This window comes from Colletotrichum siamense (genome assembly GCF_013390195.1).
Source record: "Colletotrichum siamense strain Cg363 chromosome Unknown KSG_Cg363_contig07, whole genome shotgun sequence".
Taxonomy (NCBI): domain Eukaryota; kingdom Fungi; phylum Ascomycota; class Sordariomycetes; order Glomerellales; family Glomerellaceae; genus Colletotrichum; species Colletotrichum siamense.
In genome coordinates, this window is record NW_023501020.1 from 2,587,418 (window position 1) to 2,609,677 (window position 22,260).

Here is a 22,260-nt window from a genome sequence, read left to right on the forward strand (position 1 = left end):
CGTCGTGGGTGCGGTGTCGTTGGGTTAACCGTTGGGTGACCCAGCCATGTCTCACCCTCATCTCCCACAGAGAACACTAAGCATTTAGTCCTTTGATGGAATTGTCTAGGTAGGTTGGAACGACTTTGAATTAAACATTGTGGAATTCAATAACGCTACAGCTAACTACATCTTGTGTGCCAAATCAAGTGTGTACCCAAGGGGAAAAAAAGCCCTGCTCCCGCCGTTGCTAATGCCTCGATGGTTCCCAGAAAGAAACGAAAACGAATACACTGTGACCTCCCTGAGAGAGGACTCGAGGAAAGTAAAGAAAACGATGAAACGTACAAAACAGTGACGACCGCCCGCAGAGAAGCCGCAACCCGACGTCGACTCATCATGTCGTGGGGATCATTCGTCGACCATGCGTGATTATATTGTCACCTCCAACAGTGACATACCAAACAACGAAACCACAGACGCATGACGCCGAACTTGGGTAGAGAATGGTTTCCATTCTGGGGCACCGGCAGCAGTGGCAGGCAAATAGCGTAACAGGAAAAATACGTGCCTTTGGGCACCAATGATGTATGTTCGGGGGGGTATAATCATCGTGAAACGACGACATCGCTCACCTAGGAGTGCGGAAGGATCGCCGAGAGCTGCACACCTAGTCACTGTATCCCCGGACCCCAAGAGGGGGCCCATCGCAACGTCTGCCAAGGGGCGTTTACTCACCCCGGTTTGACAAGCTGCGAATTCAAGCCGTGTACAGCTTTGAAACATCGCCCCCAACCTGCGGGCGTTCTCCTTTTGCCCCACGAGCCTTATGATTGCCGTTCGACGAACGACGTGTGCGTATGGAATATACTGATTTCAAGTGGGGACATCCTAAGCGCCCTCGACAGGCTGCACAAAGTTATAGCTGAAGTCCAGGAGGCCGTCCAGCATCCAGTGTTGCGGATCGAAGAAGTCGTAATTCGACTCGCCGTAGCTCATGCCGCCCAGCATGTTGTTCGTTGACTGGTTTCCGAGTCCTCCAGAGGCTCCTGGGGTGAGGGCTCCATTGGAAGCGAGCATGCTGTTCGCTTGCAGTCCTTGGGTTGCCGGCATGAGAGTGCTGTCCAAATGGGTCGATGACGCCGAGGACTCGTTCGCTGAGTCTGGATTAGTAGGCTGCTTCAGGGCTATTTGGGGTGGCACGTAAGTCAGTCATCACAGTCACACCGAAGCAGAGACCTGGATGCAATGGCTAGGGCGCAAAAGGGGAGAAGGGGCTGGGGGTTTTACCATCGAGTGACCCTCTACCTTGGGCCTGATACTCTTCTCTCCATCTCCAGACAGAGTCAAAAACGAGACTCATGCTATGGCGACATCGCACCTTGAGCTGCAGTGTATCGTCAATGAGAAGCGGAGAATCATCATTATCGAAGGATTGGTTGTTGTCGAGTCGGGCTCCATTCCACATTTGCACCATAAGTTCGGCGAGGCGCCACTGAAGATCATTGTTCACGACGCTTGTCGCGCGAATGGCGTTGATGGTCTGGTGGAACAGGTTGCGCCCCCGGTCAAAGTCGATCGTCTTCGAAAAGAAGGACCGCATGAGCTTCAGGAGAGCGAAGCCGGCCGCAATCAGCATCTGCTGGATGTAGTTTGTTGCATAGAGCAGAATCTGCCCAGGTGAGTTTTGCCCAGGGGATGTGACCTTATCAACCTCTAGGATGTTGTCGAGAAAACTTGTCGTTGCTCTCCAGAGACCCATCAAGTCATCGATGTATCCAGGAGTTGTGCTAGAGTCGAAAAAGCCAGCCAATCGCAAGTGAAGAGCAGCAGCTCTCATATGCAAGTTGACGATAGGACCCAAATGCTGGGAGAGGATCGAAGCTTGCAGTTCGTTAAAGTCCTTACGGTAAACTCTCATCAACATGGCTCGATGCTCGTCCCCGGCAACTCCTCTCGGATCACTAGCATTGCTGTACATCTCTTTTGAGACCTTGTCACAAAATCTCTCGACTTGAAGTCTGGCCTCGAGTTCAGGGGTCAGTCGGAATGGTCCGTCCTCACCACGTCGAACGGCCAAGGTCCAGTCGTAGAGGGTCGAAGCAGGCTGGCCGTAGCCAGTACCTATGCTTTGAGCGACAATGTTGCAGACGGCCCAGGTCTGGACGCGGTCATGAAGCTGCTCCTTGTTGAGATCCACCGACACGCGAGAGAAGTCTTGACTGTGGTTTGGCCTGTGAAGACCAATGCCCGTCGCGACCTTCATCATGACACCACACAGGATATGCGTAGGGTCAGCGCTGGTTGTACTCGTGGGAAGGGGCCACGTGCACAGCAGGCAGAGAGCCTTGACGACGAAATAGCTGCTGGGCACATCGCCAATAGTGGACCACAAAAGCCGCGTCAGGGGGCCAGATATTGACGTTAAAAGGTGCGTATCTGCGCTGTATCTGCGGGCCGCGACCGAAATGATAGACCAGAAGAGCAGGGAGTGCTGCTGAAAGTATTGATCGGGCGACTGCGTCGGGCTCAGAAATGGTAGAAACGGATGATAATATGCGAAGAACTCGTGAAAGAGCTGGTTGACCGAGTCTTCGGTCAAACGCACGTTTTCCAGCTCGTGAGTGTATCGTGGTAAGCTGTACGATCCTCCTCTTTTCAGATGTAACAATGAGGAGACAGCTTCATCGGAGCCCATGAGGGACGGGTTCCGGGTGTGTGTGTAGACGCTCTGCGCAATGGGGGACTGGAGGTCTTCCTGGTCGTCCTCGACGGTGTAGCCCTGGTTTTGGGCGCGTGCGATGTTGCGGCGCAACCTCTCGATCTCCTTCTCCATCTCGGCATGCTTACTACGCTTTCCAATGCGCTTGAAGTTTGACTCGATCTTGCACTCGAGCTTGAGACGATTACACCTTGAGCAACTTTGGAAGGGATCTTGTACGACGTCGCATCGTAACTGTTCCAATTGGAGTCTCGTTAGCTAAGTGACTCTTTCCGCTGTTGTGATGCTGTGGGTGACTCACCTTCTGCTGGCGGCACTCGTTGCAGGCGCGCTTCACACCTGGCTGGCGCTTCTTTGAGTCAGGCTCGCCGTCGTGGTCGTCGTTCCCAGCGTTGCTACCGGGACTACTATCGAGGGCCATGCTGCTACGCTTCCGCTTGGGAGGACCGTTATTCGCATGCCTTGCGCTCACGGGGCTTGTGGGCGATACGGGCGTGGCCCCGCCGGCAGATATTATGGCCGGACCGTCCATGCAGGGCACCGGAGGGCGGAGGGTCGGTCGCGCTGAGACAAGACAAGACACAGACACAGCACAGGCGGGATCGGGGGACCCCTCCCGGGCCGGGCGTGGCGTGAGGTGCGAACGGAGGTCGCAGGAACGACTCGGCAATCGGAGATCTCTCGAATGGTGAGCTGGGCTCAAGCTCACTGGGGCGGCGGTCCGGTGTCGCGACGAGTGTGTTGAATTGTTGATGTGAGGTGGGAGCTGGTGTGGCCGAATGCGGAGGGCGGGGAAGTTTACAATTTTGACCTGAAGAGCGAGGCAAGAGATTTGCGGTGGCCCGGTGGATAAGGAAGGGACTTGGGGGCCTTGGGGGTGCGTCTGACTCCCACTCGCTGTTTCTTTTTGGCCGTTGGAAGGCTTTCTTTGGGGGCGCTGATGGAGAGCGAATGGCTGGTACGTGGTGCGTGATTGGCTGGATTGGGCTGCTGAGTCCTCGCTTCCCCGCTTGCAGCTTTCTGCAGCGGGCGGGGTCGAGAACCGGTATGGAAGCCGTTCGCACCTGTCAGCTTCCCCAAACGGCATGGTGTCCGTCGGAGGATTAGCACCCGATTCTCACCGAGATAGACTTGGGCACCTGCCACCGCTACTTGTGGCTGGAAGCCAGTGCACAGACATGTATGACACGCCCAGGAACTCGCGGGCAAAAAGGATAAGCATCGATAGCCAGAGACGTCATTACGTCCATTGAGACCGACTTCGCCCTCCGATATCGTTATCCCATCCCTCCAGATATCCACCCTGCCCGGCCTTTACCGCGTAATGCAGCTGGAGAAGAGTTCCACGACTCCGCTGGTTCCTCCTCTGGTGCCAAGCGTAAGCGCTCCATCCGTGACAGCACAGAAACCAAAAGTGGAAACTGCGGGTGTCAATTCGCATGTCCACAGTGCACTTGTCCTGTCTGGCAGCGCAATACTTGGAATTGACTGGTCGAAAAGTGCAGTTGCGGTTGGAAATAATGGGGCGAGTGACTAAGCACTCACGGATGGGCCCACACTCGCAGCCCGCCAGTAGCATTGGATGATGGAGCTATGCATCAAGGTAGCTGGAACTCTTGAGCAGACAATCCCATCAGACGAACGGCTTTGTTCAACGCTGAATCCCCTCCGAGATCTGACTCGTGGCTGCTTTTTCCCAGCTCAAACCTTCGCTAGATTCCTTCGTCAGCAATATCGACAGCCTGGGACTGCTCTGCACCACCCTCATCTCTCCTTCCCCGCCTCCCAGCCTGAGCATTGAACCTGCCATAATCCAAACATCATGTCCGAGCAAGCCGAAAAGCAGGCAGGGAAGACCCCGAGGAAAGTCGAACTTGCACTGCCACCAGTTTACCAAGGAAGCGGATCATACACGGAAGCTCGCAGAGGAACTCGTGACGTGCATTTTGCCGTCCCTGGATCTGCATCCCGACGGAAGCCAGGTGCTACTGTCGCAGGCGAGAAACGAAAACCAAAGCTAACGGCTGCAGTCGAGGTTATTCAAGTAGATACGACAGCAGTGCCTCAGCCTTTTCTTGACCCAACAGTGCTCAAAAAGTCGCAACAGTCTTAATCCGGCTTTTCATTGCCCAAAAGTGTAACCGCGCTTCCCACGTGAGGACAAGGTCACCTGCAGCCTTTCAGCATCGTACCAAGCGCAAATGGGGGCCCTTCTCTCTTGTCACTTGGTATTGATGCCACAGCATCTCGTGGGCGAATGTGGCCTTGAGGTACACGAAGCGCCGCTACCATGCCGAATCAACGCTCGATTGTTTGACTATCAAATGCATTTGCGATACGACCCGCGTATCAAGCGGTCGCAGCCTGTCAGGTTTCCATCCTTTCCATCCACAGGTCTCACTTCGCGACAGTCTCATTCAGATTCTCGCCGTGCCAGGGTCGATTTACCCTCATAATACCAAAATGCGGACATGGTTTCATGGATGCAAAATCCATGTCGTGGTGACCTTCGCCGAAAACTCGGAGGCAGCAGGGTGGTCCCGCGACTCAATCGCGCGGGCATTGTGTCCCCAAGGGCGACGACCTTCCACTGGCCCTCGGTTGCTTCCGGCTTAACTCCTAAATATTCCAAAAGGACCCACTTACAAGGAAACAAGACGCCGGTGCCAAGCAGTTGGAATTGGGACATTTGTATCGTTGCGGACGAGCATCTCGGGGAGATCGCGCCACCCATTGATAATTCAATTATCTCTGACCACTTTCAGTCGATGATTGGACGAGCAATTATTACAACCGTCGCTAGGGGCACTGCAGAGTTTCAGCTGCGCATACGCTGCAGAAATGTCGGTCCTGGACAAGGAATCTGTTTGATGGGCCCCTCCAACAGCGGCACAGCACACAGACGGATACCTACGCGGGCTTCCGGCCGGCGATGCGAACCAACTGGTCACACAAAATCGATGGGTCCACTCCGGGTCCCTGTCCGTACCTCCCCCCGATCCCACACCCGGCTGGGATGCGCCCGGGGGAGTCGCCCAACTGTGCTGAAGGATTCGGAAGCAAATTGGTAATGACGGTCCCTTTAGGAATGCGAAGTCAGAAGCACATGGCTAGGCAGTCTCAGAGTTTCTCGCCGTGCCCACTTTCCGAGTGCGGGGTTCCGTGCACTAGGCGTGGCTTCGAACTTCGGCATGTCGAAAGGGCAAGGGTCCAAAGGGCACGCAAAGCGTCCCATGTCGATCAGTGGCTAGTTCGGAGAGCTCTATAAGAATCAGGCTGAGCTCCTCGCTCATGTAGCTTTGCAAAGGACTTCTGCCACATTTGCTATCTCACTCCTTCTCAAAATCTCCGTCAACCCTCTTCCGCCTCTCCGTCGACATACCTCACAATTAAAGTTCAACCATGACGGACACAACCAATGGCTCGGGAGGCTTCACCGTCCCTTTCCTCATCGACGGAGAGAAGGTCTACCCTGAAAAGACTTTCGAAGTAGTGTCTCCCGCTACCGGCAAAGCTGTGCACAAGTGCGGAAGTGCCACCGAGAAGGATGCCATCGCAGCGGTTGACTCTGCCGCAAAGGCTTTCAAGAGCTGGCGCAAGACGACACCGAACGAGCGCAGAGACATCTTCCTGAAGGCTGCTGATATCATGGATGGCCGCAAGGAGGAGTTGTCCAAAATCATGTGCGACGAGACTGGCGCTGCCAAGGGCTGGTCTGACTTCATCCTCGGCCTCGGTATTGGCTGCTTCAGAGACGTTGCCGGACGTCTTGTGACCGTTGAGGGCACTGTCCCCGCAACTAGAGATCCAGACGTGAGCGCTATGGTTCTGAAGGAACCCTATGGTGTTGTGCTTGCTATTGCGCCTTGGTATGCCATCCTTATCGCGGCATGAGTGACGTCTCAGCTAACCCCGCTGGCAGGAATGCGCCTTATGTCTTGGGCGCAAGAGCGATCGCGTTCCCAATCGCTGCCGGAAACACCGCCGTCTTCAAAGCTTCAGAGCTTTCCCCGCGTGTAATGTACGAAATGGCCGACTGCCTTCACCAGGCCGGTCTGCCCAAGGGTGTCCTGAACGTCATTGTTCACGAGCCCGCCAACGCCGCAGTCATCACCTCGTCACTCATTGCGCACCCCGAAATCAAGAAGATCAACTTCACCGGCAGCACCAATGTCGGCCGCATCATTGCTAAGCAGGCCGGAGAGCACTTGAAGCCCGTACTGCTCGAACTCGGCGGCAAGGCCCCGGCTATCGTGTGGGAGGATGCCGACCTCGACCTCGCTGCCGGCCAATGCGCCGTTGGTTCATTCCTTCACGGAGGTCAGATCTGCATGAGCACAGAACGCATCATTGTGCACAAGAAGGTCTCCGAGCAGTTCCAGGCCAAGCTCTCCGAGTCTATCAGCAAGATTTTCTCATCAGAGGCCGACGCGCCTGTGCTCATCAATCAGCTTGCCGTCGAGAAGAACAAGAAGCTCATCAAGGACGCCGTTGGCAAAGGCGCCGCCGTCGTTGCTGGCAATGTCGAGGCAGAGGAAGTATCCAAGACGAGGATGCGTCCCATTGTCATCAAGAACGTCAACACTGAGATGGACATTTACAAGACCGAGTCCTTCGGGCCTTCGGTGTCACTTTTCGAGGTTGACACCGAGGAGGAGGCGCTGAAGATTGCCAATGACACCGAGTACGGTCTGACATCTGCCGTCTTTACCGAGAACCTGCGGACCGGACTTCGCTTTGCCAAGGAGATCGAGTCCGGTGCTGTTCACATCAATAATATGACTGTCCACGACGAGAGCGGTCTGCCCCACGGCGGAGTCAAGTCTAGCGGTTTTGGTAGATTCAACTCGATAGGTTTGGACGAGTGGGTGAGGACGAAGACGATCACCTACCGTAACTAGGTTTCTTCCACAGCGAAAATAGAATAATAATTACACTCCTAGAGTTGAAGTTTTCAAAGTCGGCGTATCATCATCTGCTCTAGCCGTATCGCCGTGAAGTTTCCACTGTGCTAGCTCATGGGTGTCAACACGTGGCTCGTCGCCTCAACGCTCCTCTTTTCTACGAAGACTATCGGTTGACTAGTTTAATCAACATTCCCGCTTTGGGTCGACACACGACGATCCTTAAGATCAACGGTTGAACCTGCATCTTTGGCTGACAAAGATCTGCGGGGGATTCTTCAGCAATTACACTATCAAAGTCAAGCTCTGGGGCATGTCACACAGCCGATCGATTGCTGCAAGCTGTACCAATCGCCACGAGATGTGTTTGGCTCTAACAAATAGATAGCCTCAAGTTGCCGAGGTTCCAAGCCGATGGCCGTTGAGGGCTCAGTGCGCGCGCTTCTCAGACAACAAGGTAAGCCAATAGTCCGCCGTTGAGTGGGTTGGACGCTTAGCTCCGAAGCTTGTTGTCTCGAGTTCCCCTTCATGCATAGTCACTTTCTGCCAATGACCTTCTAATCGAAACCAACCAAGCCATAGATTTCCTGGCTGTCGTTGAAATTGGAACTGACTGATTCGGGGCAGTTGATGCTTGACTGATACTCAGATCCAGCGCTGCATGTTCCCGGCAATGGTCCCCTAACTCCCCGACCGCAAGAGCGACTGACACAGTCGGACTGTGGATCCTAAACTCCCCTAACTCCCCTGGCATTTCGACTTGAGATCGAAACGTTGACGAGATCTTTCGAAATTCCATTTACCAAAGATGCAAAAGATTCAACGGTGAGATGTCCGTCGAAACAAGGCTTGGTGCTTGCAAGATGAGGGTGGTGACATGGGAGTTTAGGACAATGGCCGTTCCGAATACTGATAAGATAAGCGATAAATGGTCTGTGCCGCTCCCTGTGGGAATTTCGACGCTAGCGTGCTTGTGTGACGGAGCTGCAAGATCCCAGCATCACAATTTCACGAGCTTTCAGACTTTCCTGTGCCAAATGGCATGACGTCCAATTGGCGACACTTTGCGCCATGCTTCCCGCACGGGCGATTCGACCAGCTCTTCGAGTGATCCCGAGTCTGCAAAATGCATCACTGAGACCTCAACCGCTACCCAAGAGATGGTACTCCGACAAGAAGCCAGCCGCGCCCGCGGATAGCCCCGACGAGTACGACCATCGCAAGCTGGGCGTCCAGCAGGAGCTGTTCACCACGTCCGTTTACAGCCCCGGCTCCCCAATCTTCCTCCCCAACGGCACGCGAGTCTTCAACCGCCTGGTGGACTTTCTGCGACGGCAGTACACCCACTACGGCTTCGACGAGGTCATCACACCGAACATCTACAAAAAGTCCCTCTGGGAGGTGTCAGGCCACCTGCAAAACTATGCCGACGACATGTACACCGTCACCAGCCGTGCGCGCGCTCCCGAGGCTGCGGCAACGAGCTGCTGTGGTGATAGAGAGGTCCCCCAAGAGGGCAAGGGTGCTGAGAGTCGACTGGCGGAGGGCGAGGACCAAGACTATGGCCTCAAGCCCATGAACTGCCCTGGACACTGCCTCATCTTCGCCTCGAAGAACCGCAGCTACCGCGACCTTCCCATTCGTTACGCCGACTTCAGTCCTTTGCACCGGAACGAGGTCTCTGGTGCCCTCAGTGGCCTAACGCGCGTGCGACGTTTTCACCAGGACGATGGCCACATCTTCTGCCGACCGATCCAGATCAGGGAAGAGGTCTTCAAGACGCTCGACTTCATGAAGACTGTATACGGGGCACTAGGCTTGGATTATTTCGATTTCGCGCTTTCCACCAGACCGGCGGATCATTACATCGGCACCGATGCAGAATGGGAGCGCGCAGAGGCGCAGCTGCGCGATGCTCTTGAGCAGGCTGGGCTGAAGTACACGATCAAGGAGGGAGACGGCGCATTCTACGGGCCAAAGATCGATGTCATGTTGCGTGACTCTGACGGCAAGTCTCACCAGGCTGGCACCATCCAGCTCGACTTCCAACTCCCTCAAAGATTCGAGCTTGAGTATAGCACACCTGCGCCAAAACAAGAGGCCCAGGGCGTGCCATTGGAGGATGTTGACGCGGCAGAGCTGGAGCAGAACGGCTTGGTGACGCCCGTACTGATTCACCGCGCCATCTTGGGATCCGTTGAGCGTCTGATGGCGCTCCTGATCGAGGAGTACAAGGGCAAGTGGCCTTTCTGGTTGAACCCACGCCAGGTTGCAATCTTGTGCCTCAACGACACGGAGCCTGTCTTGCAATGGGCTTCGGAAGTCAAGAACGTCCTGACGGGCCACAGTCATGATAGGGCAAGGCAGCCGCATCCGACCGGCTTCGCAGTTGAAATTGATGCCAGCAAGCGGCCGCTATCGAAGAAGGTTGCAGAGGCGCAGAGCAAGCAATACAGTCTCTGCGTTGTGGTGGGCCCCAAGGACGTCGAGAGCGGAACTGTTGCCGTGAGCGACCGGGGGGCCGGCTACAAGGGAAAGGCCAACATGAGTCCCGGTGATCTGCTTGAAAAGATGAAAGAAATGGCGGCGACATACCAATAGACTCACAACTGTGTAAAAACGTGTACAACATACAACCCCTTCGAGGAGGCTGGCTTGGCATTGGGAATTAAAAGTCATGATGCTATGATGCCAATGAATTAACAGCATGAAACCCTCCTTCATTAATCATTTCCGATTATCGCGCCATGAACCTGCTCTTGCTGCTCGTCTCCATCTCCGACCTTCAATGTTGTCAAAATTTGATGCTTGGCACAATAGCGCATCATATGTCGAACGCCGCAAAACCCCGTTTGCCAGACTATGTAATCAATGCACTGTCATCGCATTAGCACACGTGAAATAACGAGAAGGGACGCTGCTTGGGCTGACAAACTGATTCAGCGCTTGAATTTCTCGTCCACCTCCACGCCGCTATTCTCGAGGCGCTCAACCATGGCCCGCCGTTCCGCGAGTTGATCGCGCATGAACTCGACGGTCCTCTTCAGAACCAATCCCTCCGAGCGCCCCTGACCCTCAAGACCCGGGACCAGTTCAGTCAACCTGTCGAAGCCCTCCCTGATCGCCTGGCGTCGCTTCTGCTCTGTTCGTAGAATGTAAGAATATGAGTTTCACGCCACGATCGCGTCCTCGCCTCTGAGTTTGCAGCTCTGAACAGGAGGTTGCGTTCTGTACGGGTTGAAATGGCAGAATTGGGGAGAGACTCCATACCAGATGCGATGTGGTTCTGCTTCTTCTCGGCCTCGGTCAGGCGAGGCTTCTCCTCAGGCTGGTCGCCATCAGCGGCTCCTGACGGAGAATTGGACTTGTTGGGAGAGGACATGACGCGCGCAGGCAGGCGATGAAAGAGACGAATCAACTAACAGCGCAAAAAGGTCTCGAATACGTTGTGCAGATTCATGGGGGATGGTGTGTCGTTGAATCCGCCCGGGAGGGACCGCGAAGGTAGTTGAGGTAGTGAGGTAGGCAGTAGTGTGTGTTTCAACGATCACATGCGTTTACGCTTTGCGCCAGCAAGAAGACCTGGGTGTCTTATGAGATCTGAGTCCCCTCCCCCCCTTGCGCATTGTCGGACTTGCAGCCCCCCTGTCAACTTAGTTCCTGCAGCACGTTTGTTTCCGCGCCAGGCAGGGCTGGCACGGCGGCAGCTGAGCGCCCCTTCGCCATTAGGTATGACGGCTGATAAGATAAGGGAAAGTGGATCTGGCGGGGTTGGCATGTCGAAGTCGTGGCCGTGGGTACAGCGTCTGGGCGGTGACGGCGTGCCTTCCAATGAGCGCCTCCGGTGTGTCATTGCCCATCCAGAATCTGGGAATCAAGAAATCCCACCCCACAATTCCGACAAACCTCCTCTCTTTCCGATAGCTGTGCTTTTCCCCCCTTGCCATTGACAAGCTTCGAGACACGGAGACATTCTCAGCTGCGACCTACCTTACCATCCAACAGTCCCTCGGCATCTTCCTGTTCCCCCCAAATCTCCGCACAGACGTCCCTCCTCCAACATGTCAGACGACGTCAAGACCTCGCTCCTCTCCGACCCCCCACCGGATTACTCCAAAGGCTCAACCGAACACGGTCTCCCAGCCGGTGCCGCCGCCCGGCCACCACCACCAGCCGGCGGTCCCGGCCCCCGCGCGCCGCTGCCACTCAACCTCCCAATCATCACTTACCTCAAATCCAAGCGCGTGGTCCTTGCCTCCGCTTCTCCGCGACGCCGCCAGCTCCTCGCGCAGGTCGGCCTCACGAACCTCGAAATCACACCCTCCACGAAGCCCGAGGACCTCGACAAGTCCGCCTACGGCCCCTATGAGTATGTCGCCGCCACCGCGCGGCAAAAGGCGCTCGACGTGTACGAGACGGCCCTGCAGACGCACCTGGCATCGATCCCCGACCCGGACGTCGTGATCGCCGCCGACACGATCATAGTCACCCGCGACGGCCGCGTCCTGGAGAAGCCCCGCAGCGAGGCTGAACACATCAAGATGCTGCGCCATCTGCGTGATACGAGATTGCACCGCGTGCTGACGGCCGTGTGCGTGATTGCCCCGAGGGAGGACGCGCGGTCGCCCGGCTACGAGATTGCGACACATACCGAGGAGACGAAGGTGTACTTTGCACAGGAAGATAACGGTCTGCCGGATGATGTCATTGATGCGTACGTCAAGACGAGAGAGGGAGCTGACAAGGCTGGTGGTTACGGTATTCAGGGCATAGGAGGATTGGTGCTTGTGGAGAAGATTGAGGGTAACTTCGATAATGTGGTTGGCCTGCCTGTAAGACAGACATTGGCACTGGCAGAGAAGGCTGTTTTCAAGCAGGATGAGGAGGAGGTGGCTGAAGAGGATGACGAATGAATGGGTGATGAGAATGAAAAGATGGCTCACGACAGGCCATGATATGAACCTACAGGCGGGCGCACGTGGGAGTAGCGGAATGATGATTTGGCAGTTAGCCAAACCTCCGCGCTCAGTTGCGTCGATGGTTTACCAGTAAACTGAACCAATCTCGCCGAGGCGGTCATCAGCTTGATGAGACTGAAGGTGCCATAAACTTTTTTTGGTGAGTACATATAGAGGAAAAATACAAAAGTTTCGGTCGGTCTTTGAAAAGCAACACGTACGAAGCCGGGAAGGATGTGCCATACTGGCCCTATGAGAAGACCTCGGCGTACGTTTCGCCGAATCAGAGCCAAAATCAGTCTCAACATGACATCAATTGGACAATAGTCTTGCATTTCAAGTTGAATCGTTGACATCTGAAGCTCTTTGATAAGTGCTGCAGGTAATTCTATGCCCAAATCTTCGACGAAAGCAGACACACTCGACTGACTGAGGCTATCTGGCAATGATACACACCAACCAAATATCATGGTTATCCAGACCTCCTGTAGGCGAGCTTTGACATAATCGTCTTAGTCTTGTTGCTACCTGGATTACAGCAGCATTGTGTAACACTCGGGCACCCCGAAATACCAATTACATATCGATGCTGCAGGCTAGCTTAAATGTTGTCCCAATGGGGTGTGGACATGCCGCATGCCCCCTAAAACATATCTATCTGTGTGTACCAAAGTCCCGTCGTGACAAGCCACATTACTTGAACATCCAGCCTACCTGGAAAGGGCTTAAATACGGGTGGTAGATCCATATGGCCGCAGTGTCATCGACCCTTCGCCCATTTCCCGGCAAGGCTTGGGTGCATTGAGGTTATTTAGACAGCTTCCACTGTTACACAAAAGCATGCACGGTTCCCCAAAGTCCCTTTCGTTCACGATATTGCCGCTTGGCGCGTGCCTCCCAGCAGGATTTTAGGGCTTTTTATTTGCCAAGACAAGACTGTATCATAGGTCTCCCAAAGATCCGCTCCTGCGGTCACCTTGGCCTACTCTTTGGCCGAAACTTCGGTGCGTAGGAGTTGCATGCCGTCACAGCCTTACCTAGAAATTCTGCGGCTCCCCAAAGTTCCTTTCTTTCAATAACTTATCAAATTGATATCTCAGGAGGAGAAACACCATGGTGACATCGCTTGCATAAGAGGTATCTGGCTCGCCGCTCCAAAGCATCATCATGCTGTTCACTTGTAAAAGTCAGTAGCTTTCAATGGTGAAATCTATTAAATGCAATCAAAGTTACATCTTATATCATCCTCCTTTATTGGTTAATTCGAAAGATGCCCTCCAATCAAAAGAGCTCCCCCGAGACATCGTCCAAGGATGCTCCCAAGACAACTGAGAACCTGACCACAGCTCAATCACCACGTATGACCCGATTCCTGGTTATTTCACCCGCTTCATGAATCTAATCAAGCGGACCAGGCTCATCAGAAATGCTCTCCGTCTGGATCAACGGGTCAAGCGAAAGCCAGACCTACGACGATCCATGGAGTCCTATGCGCGCCGAATCGAACCCTCGAGGCAACCCAAATACGAGCATATGAACTGAGTCAACTGATTGGATGAAGAACAACAAACCGACTAGAATACTTTTCAGCCTTACGTGGAGACTGAGGAGCCGTTGCTTTCTAGATTGCAGAGTAGTGAAACTTGGTTCGCTTTGTTGATTAGGTAGTTGTAGCAGTATACGTGCCAAACTGTTGAGAATCTAAATAATTCCTTGCTGGAATATTTGGCAAGATGCTCTTTTGCGTCATGGGAGATCCAAATTTGCTAGCAACTGATCATACCAGCCCTTCTACCCCGTTAACCAGTTTCAGAGAACATGGCAATACGGAAGATAAGGCTTCTAGCCTTAGCCGCCGCTATTACTGCTGCATCTTCCGGCGATCCTAGCCAATGACAAAAAGCAATGATGACGGTCTTCCTGGAGAGATCTACCTCGTAAACTTAATCTAAGTAGGATGTCACAGCGTTGATGCGTGACGAATAAGCAATGGGATGTGAATTCTTACTTCCCACTTCCTTCCCATTCCCATTCCCATTTCAATACGAATTCTCCCTAAGACCATTCGGATGTACTTGCGTCAATGACCGGGTTACTTCACGAGGATGCTAAGAAACTTGCAAACACTTACCTAGCCTCTCAGAGGCAGAAAGAACCTCAGAATTTGTTCCTAGGATATCAAGCTGACAAATTGGCTAGTCTTTTCTTGCTTGACTAGAGTTCTTCAACCACTTGAGGTCTCGCTGCTCTTCACGATTATAAGCATTCAATTCGCCCTGATCGCAGCGATCTTGACTGCTTTTAACCATGAGATATTAAAAGTATTCTACATCTACGCCGCCTTTCGTGGCCCTGAATTCCCATGTACTTCTCGATCAGACCGATCCGCGAGATCCGTCCCAGTACGTATCCCAATGACACTCCGGCGCCAACCTCGAACCTCGAAGGAGTGGCCAGCTCTCATTTCCCGAAAACTGTCCCATCACAAGTCGCATGGGCGCAGGAGAATGGTCGTATAACTTGCACAAGTCGCATTCGCACATGCATGTTGTTAGCCCAAAAGGTCCAGGGTCTGTCGGAAGACGTTTTTGACAGGTAAAAGAAGCCGCTGTCATATGCAAGATCTTATCCACTAAGGCAGGCTTCATTAAAATGTCTTCGATTCAAATTGCCGTCAAAATCCCAGCGAACCAATCAGCCGCGAAAGATTTCCTCGATCGTGATAGTATGGCCCGCTATGACCTGCTGGACCAGCCTCTCCTGCAGACATCGAACCGAACCACAACCTTTCTGGTCTCCATGTCCCTGAGGCACACGAAATCGGGAAATCAGGCAATCTCGACTTTAGCCCACGAAAGAAGAAAATATGGTAGCCTTCTCTGCGATGGACAATAAGGCGTACGAGCAAAATCGGTAGCTGAGGACGATGGCCGCATAGAATAAGGGGCAGTAGCACGCTCTGCTATTGGAAATATTATATAAAAGATGCGCAATAAACCATACTTGTTCATTCATGACTACATGATTGAAGGCAAACAATTTCAAATAAAAAGTCTGGCCCAAAGCCAATTCTGTCCGTCAACCCCTTCCTCGGAGTCATGCCTCAGCAGCCCGAGAACCGACCCGTGGCATCTGCGAACGACGCTCCCGGAAGCTGTAAAGAGCGAGGCGAAACCCAATCCAACAGTGTGTCCAAAGTCCCTATATCCATGATGATGCTATAGAGACTGACGATCTTATTGCCAGGCTCGGCGAAAATGCTCTCTGTCTGGATCCAGGGCTCGAGCGGGATTGGGCCGTATGCAGACCCTTGGAGTCCACTGATGGCTAATACAGCTCCTCGGGGCAGTCCAGACGCAAAGATATAACCGCAAACGAGATGGACTAGGAGGGAGAGAATGGGCTAACACAGCTAGACAGTGATAGAGTCTGTCGTTGTGAAGCTGAGGGGTATCAAATGCTCAAGATATCTTTACCATCATCTGGAAAATCGAATGGCCTGAACATACGTGTTTCAGCGGCGCCGAAGAGTGCCACGTCTTATTAATATTAGTGAACATCATTATCATCGCTTCTTTCGTGTAAATCAGGCTTCGCTCCAAGACGCCGTAGGTCGCTTGAGAGGATGAGCCTGTGTGTTGAACACCCATTCATCCAAGTTGATCATCTCGGGATCCGAAAAGATGAGGTAAAAGTACTTCAGGGTTTCAGCAAAGAAGAAACTCTCCATACTGTCCTCTTGTCGTGATTGCGAGTAAGTGACGTCAGCCACAACAGCGTGAGCGTCGTCGGTCGCTGTCGCTTTCTGGATGGCCTGGAACATATCCCATGCCATGTCCAGCAGATCCTCTCGTCCAGTCACTCTGTAAAGAATGAAGAGGCTTTCGATGGCCTCGGGGCGCAGATTGTAGCGGGGATTGTCGATCCTCCAGAAACCCCTAGGAGAATGACGGCTGCTCTGGGCCGCCCACTTTTGTTCATCCCATGGGCATCCTTCAATCGTGTCGCACTTGACGATCTGTGACTTCTCAGGCATGATCCCACTCTTGAAAGACCTGTAAGCCCACACACAACCCCTGGTCAGCCTATCGCCAACCTCGACGTCTTCCGGGCTCTCGAAAAGCTTGCCAGCCATGGCAAACATTCCGCCAGCAAAGCAGGAAAGGTGTTCAAGTTCGGCGATTTGGTCGATCTTCAGAAGCTTCTCGTTCACAATGGCGGTTCCAAGCAAGAGAACGTCGTCCATTCTGGGCGTCATTGGGCGGTATAAGAGTTGAGCCTTGGCCGCCTTCGCAGCGCTCCTGTACATCCTCTCATAAGCCGGGTCGAGACCACCTAGAAGAACGTGCATCTTCGGCAGATACTCGTAAAGCGAATCTCCATCTCCGCCTAGACGGAAAATGTTGTTCGGGGTCTGGAAATCGTCACGAACATTGATGAAGTTGGGCCACAGTCCTGGTAGCAATGTCTCATTCTGGATCTGGTCGAAAGCCGTCTTGATGCGTTCGATTGCGTCGTAGAACTTGTGCTCTCCCGTGATTTGAGCCAATCTTGTGAATTCCAGTGACAGACTGCCTATCGATGCAGCGCTCTGATAAGGATCTGGTAGGACCTTTCCGGCTCTGAGGTCCGCAAAGTTGAACGTATAAGGCGGGAATCGATTCGGGGTATCAAAGGCGGCGTAGAGCATGTTCGCCAGCTCAATAGCCTTGTTGAGAAGTACTGGCTCGTCGCTCAAATCGTATGCAGATAGCAGGCCTCCGAGATAGCGAATGTTCGTCTCAAGAAGGTTACATCTTGGGTCCGTAGAGTTGTTCCAATCGATAGCGCCCACATACTGAACAGCGTCATTGAAGTCGTCGTGTAGGCCCATCAGCCACAGCGTATCGAGAGAATCGACCAGTGTAGCACCCCATCCGTTATACCGATTCCTTCCTCTCAGTGATAATGGTTGCAGCTCATCGTATCCCCAGGCATGTCTCACATAAGACTGCCAACTCTTCTTGAAAGCATTCCTGACCTCATGTCGGCGAGAACTCATGAGGCCAAGGTCCCTTCTCAAGCTGTCTGAACGTTCCGCCGCAAATTCGAACTGAATTCTGGGGAGCTCTAGTGGCTCTTCTGAGGGTAAGCGTGCCATCTCAGCGTCTGGCACTGGATGCTTCTGGGGGTGTGTAGACCAATCATAGCTGCTCGCGCTGTATGGAAAACTACTGCGTGGTATCGTCGGCTCCTCGACTTCCTCCTTCAAAAAGAGAAGACTGACAAAGACGAGTATGACAAACAAGGCAAGCACCCGATATGTCGGAGGAGAATTCCGTAAATGAAATTTCGCAACCATTTTGGATGAAATAAAACGGACTTAGACGTGGAAGCGAAACAAACACGGAAACATGAAAGCTGCAAGAGACAAGAGGAAACAGGCCAGCTCGGGTGGTTTTGTAAAAGAAAGGTCAGCCCTTCTCCGAGTCTCTCGTCATCGGACAGCAGCCGCGCGAAGCCCGTGGTGCAGGTCTTTTGCCATTTGCGGCGTTTGACGTCTCGAAGCTCTGCTGCTGTGGTGTGTGTCCTCCGTGAAACACGAAGGGAGACCCATGGTTCGTTGGCGCTGACCATGTGCTGTCCGTGCTGGGGAGATCCCCCGGACATACAGGACGTGGCCGTGGATGCGCTGCCGATGACCTCGCGATTGGACGCGCTCGGCGGTGGCTTGGATGCCGCTTGGCCCAGGATCGTGGGTGGGATGGGGGATATGGGATTTGCTGAAAACATGCAGATGAGCTGAGAATTTAGATCTTCATCCAGCATGACGGAGGATCACAGATGCGGGCGGTTGCGGATGCAACGTGGGTTGCACATCACGATCCATCTGCGTGGAGAAGATACCCTTGTCCGCGATGAATCGTTCAATGGTTCGCCATGTCGGATACGTAGATGCCATTCCATCTCCTCAGGGCCCATGTACTGACATGACAACACCGCAGCTGTCATGAGTCGTCTTCTGGAAGATGGCACCAGACTGGGTTGATGGCTCGAGCCGCGATAGCGTGTCGTTTCATGGTACCTGACATGTTTCAAGGGTTGAGAGCTGACTGAACCTAGTTGACGGGCTGCACGGCACACTTACGTAGCGGCCACAAGTGGGGAGAGTGGCTGACAACGGCTCGGGGGTGCAGGATGGGCACGGTGGTCCGCTGCAGAGAGCCCCACAACACGGCCCGAGTTTGTCGGCCGAGGGACGGACAGTGAAAGCGGGAACAGCGCCACACTGACAGAGTGATGTGGCTGGAGCTTGTTTCACCGCCTAAATTTTTCAAATTTCTGCCGCATCCCACCTCCCAGAAGCGCTAACCATCGTCGGCTTCTATTCACGCCTCCCAGCAACCAGATCACGAGCGGTGGTTTTGCGTCCAAAACAAAAGAATCATGTCGTCTATGCGAAATGCCGTACAGAGGCGCTCCCACAGGGAGCGTGCTCAACCTTTGGAGCGCCAAAGATTTGGTCTCCTCGAAAAACACAAGGTGCGTTAAACTTGGCCTCACGATGCGCGCCCGTCAAAGTCCGTTACTGACTATTTTTCCGAATTGCAGGATTACTCCCTCCGTGCCAAGGACTACAACAAGAAGAAGGAGACAATCAAGCACCTGCGCCAAAAAGCCTCTGAACGCAACGAAGATGAGTTCTACTTTGGCATGCTCAGCCGCTCCGGCCCAGGCTCGCGCCTCAAGGACGGCAAGAAATGGTCTGGCACCATCGCGGGTGACCGCGGCAACAAGGCCATGGATGTGGACACGGTGCGTCTGCTCAAGACGCAGGATGTCGGCTACATCCGCACCATGCGCAACGTAATCTCCAAGGAGGTGAAGCGCCTGGAGGAGCAGATCGTGCTCATTGGCGGCATCAACGCAACCACCACGAACGACGATAGCGACGACGACGAGACGAGTTCCGCAAAACCTGGAAAGATTGTTTTTGCCGAAAGCACCGAGGAGAGGGAACAGGCTATCGATAAGGAGGCAATGGAGCTGGACGACGCTGACGAGGACGAGTTCGAGGGATTCGACGATGAAGACAACGCCGAGGAGGAGGCGCAACGCAAAAAAGAGAAGAAGCTGCAATTATTACGTTTGCAGCTCCAAAACGCGAAGAAGAAACTCAAGATCTTGGCGAAGACAGAGGATCACCTCGAAATACAGCGGGCGAAGATGGCCAAGACGGCGACCTCGGGCGGTGTGACGAAGAAGGGCAAGAAGATTATGGTTCGGACGCGGAAGAGGTGAACACGGGATGCATGTTTCAGTCAAATTTGCGGTCGGCGAACAAAAGTTTCATGGTGTATTTTTTCGTGTTCTTCATTCATCCTAATATCTGAGCGGCGTGAGAAGCCACGCTCAGAAAGTCGTCATGCGATACCCAGGCCCCGGAGTATAGATCTAGATGTACAAGAAAAGAAATTCATCGCTCCTGTCCTCGTCCAGGACGAGGTCTCAAAAACGAAGCCCAATTATTCCCAACACCATGCGGCCCCAAAGAAATACTAGAAAAAAAGGAACCCGGATCAACAAAGTGGTATCTCATTATTGCATTCAATGCAAACTCATGCTTTTTTTCCCTGTCATCATTTCGACTTCACGCCAACACACCTCGCCAACCCCTTGACGATGGCAGCAAGCGCCTTGAAGCCAATCGTCAGGAACCACACGAAGCACTTGAAGAGAGCGGACAAGACTTTGAACAGCGCCCTCAACGGCCACGGCATCCTGTCGCGCGTCTCTTTTCCGACTTGTTCCAGCTTCGCGAAGCTGCCAAGGCTGCTGTCCTGGCTCTCGACGTCGATCTCAAACTCCTCCATCTTGCCCCTGCGCGCGGCGGCCGCACGCTTCTTCTCCTCCCGCTTGCTAAGCCGGCGTTCGCCGCCAGCAGGCTCGCGCGGTGCGGGAGGAGGCTCGAAAGTCTCGACCTTTGAGTTCTTCTCGTCGCTTGCCGCAACCAGCAGCAGCGCTGTGACGGCGACGTCGACGATGAAGAAGCTCTCAATCTTGGAGGCGATGGCCGTATCAACCTCGAGAAACCCAGCGCCCGTGCCATCACGGGTCAGCTTGGCGAGGTGCTGAGGCGACTCGTGGTGCTCCAATGTGTACTCGACCCGGCTCCAGGCGGGTGAGCGCTCAATGGTGACGCAGAAGGGCGTGGCCAACGCCGGGTGGACGACAAAGTGCGAGCTGGAGTCGTCGTCCCAGACGAGCCGTGCGCACTCCGTTTCCGCGGTGACGATGGCGGTCATGTCGTCTGGCCTGTCCAGGGCCATCTTAGCCGCTGCTTGCGGATAGAGAAGGGCAACCAGGCCGTCATTCGGAGGATGCTTGCGGGATTCTTCTTCGAGAGTGGTGGTGAGGACCTCTTGCCAGTGCTTGCTCTCAGTGCCTTTGCCGTTGTCCTTGTTGCCGACGACGCCGCTGAGGATGCTACTGGCTGAAGAGCCTGCCGTTGGGCTCGGGGCCTTGTAGACCTTGTTAGGGTCGTGCCGACTGAGAGCAACGTATGCGGATGCTGATGTAGGGTCGAGCCTGAGGTTGTAGAATGGCTGAGATGTTGAGGACAAGGTGTAGACCGGAGCATCCTTTTCCTGGGATAGCTTCATGCAGTACACTCTGCCTTCAGAAGGGGAGGCTTTCCAGCCGTTGGTGACCTTCCACATGTTCTTCATTTGCTCATTTGTCGAAACGTTGGGAATGATAGGAGGTTCGATCCTCCTTCTGGGCCATCTTGGCGCTGAACCGCCACTCATCGGACTTCTCACCGGGCTTCTGTGCTGAGCCTCTTGCCCATCCTCTTCTCGTTCCGGGTACCACGTTGTCCGATTAATGACAGCTCTGGGAATATGAGTTGGACTGGTCTGAGTCGGGAAGTACTCCTGTTGATTGAGTGGCACTTCGGGGTTATACTGGGGAAAGATGGACCGCAGAGCAGCAGGCTCTTGTGATGATGACGGCTCTCCAGGCAGGGGAAGCTTTGCTATTGAGCTGCGAGAGCGATGGCTGTTGCTCCGTGCTAGTGTTTGCGCCTGAGAGAAGGCAGTGTCTGACCGAGGCGGCACTTCAGCAGTGGGAGCAGGCCTTTGGACAGGCGAAACTGCCTCTGAAGGCAGTGGCGGCAACTCGCGGTTGATTGGTGAGGCGTGCTGCTCACTGGGCTGGGGTCGACGGATTTCTTGCGGTGTTTGCGATCGCTCAACCGGCGACTGCATCCTTTGCTGCGGCGTCTGTCTTCCATGGCGGGGTGGGGTTACCGAGTCGATGGTTTCCGGAGACACAGCCCGAGTCCGCGAGCGCTCGCGAGACTCTGATGTTCGAGTCCGAGATGCCGGTCTCCGTACCGTTGGGGGCTTGGTGTTGGGGTTCGGGAAGAGAGAGTACCCTCCAGAGGGTGGCTGAGCCGACATGATGGGCTGTGTTGCTTCTCGAATCGAACGTTGGGATTCCCCTTTGGTTAATGCTTTCCAGGCTCTTCACAAGTAAAGGGGGGATGCCACAATGGAATGAATAATAGGTAGTCCAACTGCTACCGATGCATGGTCCCAACAAGCCGGCAACTGAGAACAAACAGAACGTCGGTTTGTTATTGCGGCACTGGTCAAGATAACCAGATGAAAGGGGAAAAAGTCATGTCAACATACGATTGCCAACAGAACCACGA

General features: G+C 53.9%; 10 protein-coding genes across 10 annotated transcripts; 6 read left to right on the forward strand and 4 right to left on the reverse strand.

Moving 5' to 3' along the window:
- Positions 1 to 870: 870 nt before the first annotated feature.
- On the reverse strand, positions 871 to 3,122 carry LEU3-1 (Regulatory protein LEU3; the record flags this gene model as incomplete). The annotated part of the gene is made up of 3 exons (XM_036642851.1): positions 871 to 1,166; positions 1,270 to 2,935; positions 3,003 to 3,122. 3 exons carry the CDS (start codon positions 3,120 to 3,122, stop codon positions 871 to 873), a joined length of 2,082 nt encoding a protein of 693 aa, XP_036491809.1.
- A 1,401-nt stretch (positions 3,123 to 4,523) lies between these two features.
- On the forward strand, positions 4,524 to 4,814 carry CGCS363_v011003 (uncharacterized protein; the record flags this gene model as incomplete). Its single annotated transcript, XM_036642852.1, has 2 exons — positions 4,524 to 4,683; positions 4,732 to 4,814. 2 exons carry the CDS (start codon positions 4,524 to 4,526, stop codon positions 4,812 to 4,814), a joined length of 243 nt encoding a protein of 80 aa, XP_036492583.1.
- A 1,289-nt stretch (positions 4,815 to 6,103) lies between these two features.
- Positions 6,104 to 7,602, forward strand: vdh-0 (Vanillin dehydrogenase; the record flags this gene model as incomplete). The annotated part of the gene is made up of 2 exons (XM_036642853.1): positions 6,104 to 6,570; positions 6,624 to 7,602. The coding sequence occupies 2 exons, from the start codon at positions 6,104 to 6,106 to the stop codon at positions 7,600 to 7,602; spliced, it is 1,446 nt and encodes a 481-aa protein (XP_036492576.1).
- A 1,074-nt stretch (positions 7,603 to 8,676) lies between these two features.
- CGCS363_v011005 (putative threonine--tRNA ligase) lies at positions 8,677 to 10,206 on the forward strand (the record flags this gene model as incomplete). Its single annotated transcript, XM_036642854.1, has 1 exon — positions 8,677 to 10,206. The coding sequence occupies one exon, from the start codon at positions 8,677 to 8,679 to the stop codon at positions 10,204 to 10,206; it is 1,530 nt and encodes a 509-aa protein (XP_036492577.1).
- A 338-nt stretch (positions 10,207 to 10,544) lies between these two features.
- Positions 10,545 to 10,987, reverse strand: Max (the record flags this gene model as incomplete). The annotated part of the gene is made up of 2 exons (XM_036642855.1): positions 10,545 to 10,747; positions 10,876 to 10,987. 2 exons carry the CDS (start codon positions 10,985 to 10,987, stop codon positions 10,545 to 10,547), a joined length of 315 nt encoding a protein of 104 aa, XP_036492578.1.
- Positions 10,988 to 11,666: 679 nt separating this feature from the next.
- On the forward strand, positions 11,667 to 12,518 carry CGCS363_v011007 (Maf-like protein; the record flags this gene model as incomplete). The annotated part of the gene is made up of 1 exon (XM_036642856.1): positions 11,667 to 12,518. One exon carries the CDS (start codon positions 11,667 to 11,669, stop codon positions 12,516 to 12,518), a length of 852 nt encoding a protein of 283 aa, XP_036492579.1.
- A 3,143-nt stretch (positions 12,519 to 15,661) lies between these two features.
- On the forward strand, positions 15,662 to 15,931 carry CGCS363_v011008 (uncharacterized protein; the record flags this gene model as incomplete). Its single annotated transcript, XM_036642857.1, has 2 exons — positions 15,662 to 15,749; positions 15,810 to 15,931. The coding sequence occupies 2 exons, from the start codon at positions 15,662 to 15,664 to the stop codon at positions 15,929 to 15,931; spliced, it is 210 nt and encodes a 69-aa protein (XP_036492423.1).
- Positions 15,932 to 16,149: 218 nt separating this feature from the next.
- On the reverse strand, positions 16,150 to 17,703 carry CGCS363_v011009 (putative mannosyl-oligosaccharide alpha-1,2-mannosidase; the record flags this gene model as incomplete). Its single annotated transcript, XM_036642858.1, has 1 exon — positions 16,150 to 17,703. The coding sequence occupies one exon, from the start codon at positions 17,701 to 17,703 to the stop codon at positions 16,150 to 16,152; it is 1,554 nt and encodes a 517-aa protein (XP_036492424.1).
- Positions 17,704 to 18,989: 1,286 nt separating this feature from the next.
- UTP11 (U3 small nucleolar RNA-associated protein 11) lies at positions 18,990 to 19,844 on the forward strand (the record flags this gene model as incomplete). Its single annotated transcript, XM_036642859.1, has 2 exons — positions 18,990 to 19,085; positions 19,155 to 19,844. The coding sequence occupies 2 exons, from the start codon at positions 18,990 to 18,992 to the stop codon at positions 19,842 to 19,844; spliced, it is 786 nt and encodes a 261-aa protein (XP_036491766.1).
- A 338-nt stretch (positions 19,845 to 20,182) lies between these two features.
- Positions 20,183 to 22,006, reverse strand: CGCS363_v011011 (uncharacterized protein; the record flags this gene model as incomplete). The annotated part of the gene is made up of 1 exon (XM_036642860.1): positions 20,183 to 22,006. One exon carries the CDS (start codon positions 22,004 to 22,006, stop codon positions 20,183 to 20,185), a length of 1,824 nt encoding a protein of 607 aa, XP_036491765.1.
- Between the last annotated feature and the right edge of the window lie 254 nt (positions 22,007 to 22,260).